This window comes from Chrysemys picta, chromosome 1 (assembly GCF_011386835.1).
Source record: "Chrysemys picta bellii isolate R12L10 chromosome 1, ASM1138683v2, whole genome shotgun sequence".
NCBI lineage: Eukaryota > Metazoa > Chordata > Testudines > Emydidae > Chrysemys > Chrysemys picta.
The window spans coordinates 73,464,546-73,471,521 of NC_088791.1; the positions used below are offsets into that span (position 1 = coordinate 73,464,546).

Consider the following 6,976-nt stretch of genomic DNA (forward strand, 5'->3'; position numbering starts at 1 on the left):
ATGGTGGTGGAGTGTGCTTTTGGCCGTCTCAAGGGGAGATGGAGAAGCTTACTGACTCGCTGTGATCTCAGCGAAACCAATATCCCCATTGTTATAGCAGCTTGCTGTGTGCTCCACAATCTCTGTGAGAGCAAGGGGGAGACCTTTATGGCGGGGTGGGAGGTTGAGGAAAATAGCCTGGCTGCTGATTACGCACAGCCAGACAGCCGGGCGATTAGAAGAGACCAGCGGGAAGCGCTGTGCATCCGGGAGGCTTTGAAAGCTAAGTTCCTGATTGAGCAGGGTAACCTGTGACTTTAAAGTTTGTGTACAGAGAAGCTGAACCTGCCCCCGTTTCTTTACCCAGTTAATGTTGACTATCCTATCCAGTTACATACCCCCTTCACCCCCCTTTCAACACACGTTTCGAAATAAAAATAGTTCTACTTTGTTAATGCACACCGTTTTCTTTAATACTGTTTTCGCGGGAATTTTTTAAAACTGGGACGCAGACTGTGGTGCGGAGCGGGTGTAGTGTAGTGACGCGAATGAAGCTTCTAAACTCAAGGATTGACAGGCTTCGCTGCGGTAGGATGGTTGTTTCAACAGAGCCTGTCACCCCTCCTGATCGGGACTGTGTGTATGTGACTTTGTGGCAGGGGGAGGACGGTTACAGATCCCCTGCTGCGTGGCTCTGTGATCCTGCATAAGGACCGCCGCTTAAGATCTGTAACTGCCGTCCCCCGCCACAAAGTCACAGAGCAACCCACCCCCCACCACATAACATGAAAACCACCTCCCAGACTAACCAGGGTAACTAGTCACTGCATCACTGCACTGTGTATGTGCCCTGCTGCTGTACCTGCCCCCGCCTATGTACCCTGCCAAAGGTGACTGTCCTGTCCAATTACCAACCCCCTTTCCCCTCCTCCTTCAAAAGAACATGATTGAAACAGTAGTTAACAGAAACGTATTTTTTATTATCAACTACACATGGAACTGGGAGGTGAAACTTGGACGGGGGCTTGTGTCAGGCGGGAAGGAAAGAACTTTTCAAATTTTGGGGAATGAGAGCCTTCTGCTACTAGAGCTCTCTGCAGGGGTGGAGTGAGAGTTAGCACGGACTCTGCCGCCTCTCCTTCTTTGCACTTTGGGTGAGGTGGGTATGGGACTTGGTGGCGGGGGAGGGCGGTTAGAGATAGACTGCAGCGGGGCTCTGTCCTCCTGCCTCCGTTCCTGCAGAACATCCACAAGGCGCCGGAGCGTGTCTGTTTGCTCCCTCAGTAGTCCAAGCAGCGTTTGAGTCGCCTGCTGGTCTTCCTGCCGCCACCTCTCCTCCCGATCCATGTTTGCTTGGTGCATTTGGGTCAAGTTCTCCCGCCACTGGGTCTGCTGTGCTGCCTGGGCTCGGGAACAGGCCATAAGCTCCGAGAACATGTCCTCCCGTGTCCTCTTCTTCCTACGCCTAATCTGCGCTAGCCTCTGGGAGTGTGATGCCAGGCTAGGTTGTGAGACAGTCGCAGATGGGGCTGTGGAAATGGGAAAAAGGGAGTGAATTCCTCAGAAAGATAAATGTAGTTGTGAACAAAGAACATAGTCTTTCTCTGTGAACAAGACCATGCACAGCACCTATCACATGCGCACTCAGCACAAGGTCGAATTCTCGGCCTTCGCATTCAGTGCCTGGGGTCTTGCACAGCACATTTGAGAAGCGGGGCAGCACAACGGAATTTCTGTTGCAGGCAGACATGGTAAGCCGTAGACTTGTGGCAGTTTAAAACTTTTATATTACCACTGGCCTCATTTCACATTTAAAGCAATGTCAGTCCCTGCTGCCAGCAATCCGGCAAGCGGGAACTCTGCTCCTGTCCCACCCCCTCGCGGCTGTCCCCGGGAACGATCCCTTTCGGCTGCCCCTCTCCCGCCTCCACCGCGTGGCTGCAAACCAGCGGTTACAGTTCTGTAAAGGAACGGGCAAGCAGTCCCAACACTAACATTCCCCTACCTAATTCAAAGCAGGTCACCATGAGCGACATCACCCTGATGAGGATCTCTGAGAGCGAGAGAGAGAGAATGCTCCGGGAAAGCCTCCAAAGACCAGGGCCGTATGCCGCCCTGCTGTGCAGAGCAATGATTCCCGAGTACTTGATAGTCTCGTGGCGCGGCAACGTGTCGTACTTCGGAGGACCCAATAAGGCCGCTCTCCCCAGGAACCTCATGCAACGGCTTTCCAATTACCTCCAGGAGAGCTTCATCGAGATGTCCCAGGAGGATTACTGCTCTATCCCCAGACATATAGACCGCATTTTACTGTAGCTGCAGTAGCAGGGACTAAACAGTAGAGCAGCTTGGGCAGGACAATCACGGAAAACCGGACATTGCTAGATTTTTTTTCAAAACTTGCACTGCCCATGACTGAACCGTTAAGCGCCTAGGGCAAAGTAATCATGAACAACCCATTCTTTTAATTGTTAATATTCCTGTTCTGTTAAAAATAAATGTTTAGATGTTTACAACACTTACTGGCTGATCCTTCCCCAGATTCTGTGTCCGGGGTAACGGCTGGGGACGCTTGGTAGGGGATCTCTGTAAGGGTGATGAAGAGATCCTGGCTGTCGGGGAAATCAGCGTTGTGAGCGCTGCCGACTGCCTCGCCCTCCTCATCTCCTTCCTCATCTTCCCCGTCCCCTAACATGTCCGAGGAACCGGCCGTGGACACTATCCCATCCTCAGAGTCCACGGTCACTGGTGGGGTAGTGGTGGCGGCCGCACCGAGGATGGAATGCAGTGCCTCGTAGAAACGGGATGTCTGGGGATGGGATCCGGAGCGTCCGTTTGCCTCTTTGGTCTTCTGGTAGCCTTGTCTCAGCTCCTTGATTTTCACGCGGCACTGCGTTGCATCCCGGCTGTATCCTCTCTCTGACATGTCTTTAGAGATCTTCTCATAGATCTTTGCATTCCGTTTCTTGGAGCGCAGCTCAGAAAGCACGGACTCATCGCCCCACACAGCGATGAGATCCAAGACTTCCCAATCAGTCCATGCTGGGGCCCTCTTTCTATTCACAGACTGCACGGCCATCACTGCTGGAGAGCTCTGCATCGTTGCCAGTGCTGCTGAGCTTGCCACGATGTCCAGACAGGAAATGAGATTCAAACTGGCCAGACAGGAAAAGGAATTCAAATTCAAATTTTCCCGGGGCTTTTCCTGTGTGGCTGGTCAGAGCATCCGAGCTCGTACTGCTGTCCAGAGCGTCAACAGAGTGGTGCACTGTGGGATAGCTCCCAGAGCTATTATCGTTGATTTCCATCCACACCTAGCCTAATTCGACATGGCCATGTCGAATTTAGCGCTACTCCCCTCGTCGGGGAGGAGTACAGAAGTCGAATTAAAGAGACCTCTATGTCGAACTAAATAGCATCGCAGTGTGGACGGGTGCAGGGTTAATTCGATGTAACGGCGCTAACTTCGACATAAACGCCTAGTGTAGACCAGGCCTAAGTCAGGTTCACTTGAGCCACCCAGCTTCTGTGACAGCAGACTGCCTGCAAACTTTCTGGCTTCAGTAAAGCCCTAGTCTTGTTGCAAATGCACATTTCACTCTCTTTGGACCAGCAGTTTGGATTGACCCATGCTGGACTAGTAAACTTTACCTTTAATAACCTTTTCAGTATTGCTTCCCTAAAGGAGTAATGGGTGCTATGTACTAACTGAGATAAACCCTGAGTGACTGAGATACGTTTGGGAACGATTACAATTTTAGTTTGAGCCCCAGCTGTGTGCAAAAAAATGTTAGAATTGGGTGATTTTGTAAATGCATAATTTTTAAGTGTGTGGGTGTATCTTTGAAAACCTTTGCTCAAATGAATTCACATTTGGACCACTAACTCTAACCCACACCCCCATGAGGCTCAGAAAATTTCAAGACAATCTGAGACAGCCTTTTAAACAGTGACTCAACCTTAGCTATAGCAGAATGACATCTCTGCTGTAACATTAACTCTCCATTGACTTCAAAGGGAGCAAGATCAGGCCACAAATAGTTGTCTTGAAGAAAACAGAAACTGTTGAAAAGTACCTAAATGTATCATTTACAAGTAGCAGTGAAAATATATTAGTAATTCACTATAACCTTTGGAAAACATTAAAATACCAAAGTATTTTATAATATTTGTTCTGAAACTAAGCAAAGTTTATTACTTTTAACTAACACCAAAAATGCCTATTTTCTGGAGAGCTGTTGACCGTAGAAGCAAATATGGCAGCCATTATGTACTCAGCATTGGTCACACATTGCTTTAATACTTGTTTTGCTGAGAAAGCAAATGCTGCCCAAGCCACCAGGGTTATTCCCCTATTCTTTTCAAAATATACCGTGGAATCTTTAACTTCCAGAGACCTTGGGTCAACAGCTCGTTTAAGAGATGAAACCACTAATTGTGTAGCCTCCTCTCTTCTCTGCAGCATCAGGGAATATAAAATCAAGTTCTGCTAAGAAATTTAAACTCATGACCTTTCAGCCCAGAACCAACTGAATCACACTGATACTTCTCATTATGTATCATGGTTGTTGGTTGTTTTTTTTACCAGCTAACATTCTTTCATTCTTTAGAGTGCAGTAGTGTGATCTTCAAAACACTGTGATGCACTAATTAGTTCAATCCTCTATGAGCTAGATTCCACCCCCCCCTTTTTTGTGTATCAGGATATTAACTGGTTTGAAGAACCACTGAAACTAATTAATTAATAACCATCTATAATCAATGCCAAGAAATCTTTATTGTAACAAGTATAGTAGCAAAATAAATTATTGCTATTACACACAACCTGCACCATAAACTAGAAATAGTTTTTCTTCTTTTGCTGCCTTCTCCACCCACAACCCGTTCAAATGAAGCTTTATTAAAGTAATGACAAACTTCCAGAAATGCAGGTGTACTGCTTAATCATGCTGGCTGGGTGACTAAAGGCACTTGTCTTCCACCTTACATCAAGGGCACCAGAGATTTTTGGCATAACATACATATTTATATCAGTCACTTTGGTAATTACTGCTATAGTTAAGGTTGTGAACAGTTTTCATCCTAACCCTGTGTTTTAATCATGTACTCATATTTTTCCAGAACATTTACCTGTTTGGGCTGAAATCTTCCACACTTGGTTTTGGGAAATTTTGAGAAAAATCCCTGGAACTATCTTGGTATAAGAAGAGTGTGAAAAAATACATTTTTCCCTTAAACAAATTATAATCAGCTCTTTTTTTGCCCCAGGTGGGAAACGCAAAAATGAAAGAAACTGCAAATTTGGAATGAAAATAGACCTTAGCAAGCAGCATGTGTTTTGATAGGCTTGAAAAAAAAATTAGTGTATAAAAACAAAGTTAGGAATGTTTGAAAATGTGAGACTGAACATCCACAGCAGAAAACCCTGTTAAGCTATTAGCTTTGAATTTAGGGGCAAATGCTCGCTGCAGAGCAGTCTGCGTAAACTAGAGGTCTGCAGGTATCACCATGGAGATGCAATAATCCCTCAAAGACGTAGTGTAGCTGTTCAATAGACTTTGTTACATTCTCAGGACTAAGGGATGTAGAAAAAAATTCTGTCAAAATAGTTTTTTTTTGTTGTTGTTGTTGACAAACTGGAAACCTTTGTGAAAAAAATTTTGTTGAAATTTTCAAATTTCTGTAAAAAAAATATACTGAAAGGTTTAGCGTTTTGGCAAAATCTCAACAAGTTGAAAGCTATCCAAGATAAATATTGTTTTAATCAAAAATCATTTCCTGACCAGCTCCCTTTGATCCTTAGTCACCCTCACATTTACTGCATGCTGCCTACACAGGGGAGAATGATTTGTAGCTCAACCATAGTCCTGAAACTAGTTACCTCACACCGACCCTGTTCCCAACACCCAACGCCACAGCACTATCAGTGGAGCTATGTTTCATGGTTGATCAGGCTGTGGTTCCCAATCGGAAGTCTTTTTGTCCACTTTCTGGTTGTCAGTGAGGAGCTGTTTGGTCACATGGTGCTGGTTCCCCCTCTTTGTTCCACCTGCAAAATTGCATTAAAAGTCAGTTAAAAATACATTAAATCTTCTCCTCATATTAATTCCCTTTGTATGCAAATAACAGGATTGCTACAGAGCACTGTGGTAATAGGAAGGGGTCTGGCCCACACTATAGGGTCCTTGGCCCTCTCCTATGCATCTGACTTAGAGAGTCAGTGTGCAGCCTTCCTCTCTGGGCTACAAGTGGTGCAGAGATCCCTCCTGCACATCCACTCCACCTGTGACCCACTTTCCCCAAGGGTACTTGCATGGGACCTTCACCACCGGGTAAAGCCAATGAGGAGGAGAGAAGTACATTGGGGAAGCTATGTTCTTATATAAAGAGGTAGCTTGTCACAAGTTAAAATGTTATGAAAAGGTTTTTGTGGCAGTTGCTATGCCAGACTCTGGTCTCCTTGGGATGAGTGTAAATCAAGAGTAGCCCTGTTAAAGTCCAGGGAATTTCTCTGGATTTATGCTGGTGGAATGGACAGCAGTATCTGCCCCACTTTTTAAAAATTACATTTCTAACAAATATGTATGCACCAAGATATTGCACCCCAAAAATGAAATGCAAGTCAAATAATAAAGTACTCCTATAGCCCTTCCTTCATGAGCGTGCACAGAAACTTGTTACATATGCAACAAAATGTACTCTTTAGGTTTTGCCATTATGTTCACTATATTGTAGACCATCCCTGAGCAAGGTCTGGACTACAGTTACTCATTAGTATGATTTGTTTAGAAAAGTGGCATTTAAATATTTAAATGTACCAGGTCCTGTATGTTTAATTTCATTGTTTAACCGTCACATAGTTTCCCAACTATGTAGGCGCTGGCACAAAGTGGTGGGCTGCACAGTATTTATGTGCTGCTGCTTTCCAGAGCATTTCAGCGCTCGCCAGGCACTTCAATTATGTGTTATTCTTTTGTTGCTGTTGAAGACGTACGTC

General features: G+C 45.5%; 1 protein-coding gene across 1 annotated transcript; it reads right to left on the reverse strand.

Annotated features, from left to right (window-relative positions):
- Window positions 1–931: 931 nt before the first annotated feature.
- LOC135974008 (myb/SANT-like DNA-binding domain-containing protein 1) lies at window positions 932–3,251 on the reverse strand. Its single transcript, XM_065559758.1, has 2 exons — window positions 2,503–3,251; window positions 932–1,508 (listed from the first exon to the last, which is right to left on the reverse strand). The coding sequence occupies exons 1-2, from the start codon at window positions 3,077–3,079 to the stop codon at window positions 1,033–1,035; spliced, it is 1,053 nt and encodes a 350-aa protein (XP_065415830.1). The 5' UTR covers window positions 3,080–3,251; the 3' UTR covers window positions 932–1,032.
- Between the last annotated feature and the right edge of the window lie 3,725 nt (window positions 3,252–6,976).

Coding starts and splice junctions, on each gene's coding strand:
- LOC135974008 (XM_065559758.1), bottom strand. CDS start 3,079: ATGCAGAGCTCTCCAGCAGTGATGGCCGTGCAGTCTGTGAATAGAAAG. Junction 1,509..2,502: donor ATCTGGGGAAGGATCAGCCA/GTAAGTGTTGTA, acceptor CCATTTCCACAG/CCCCATCTGCGACTGTCTCA.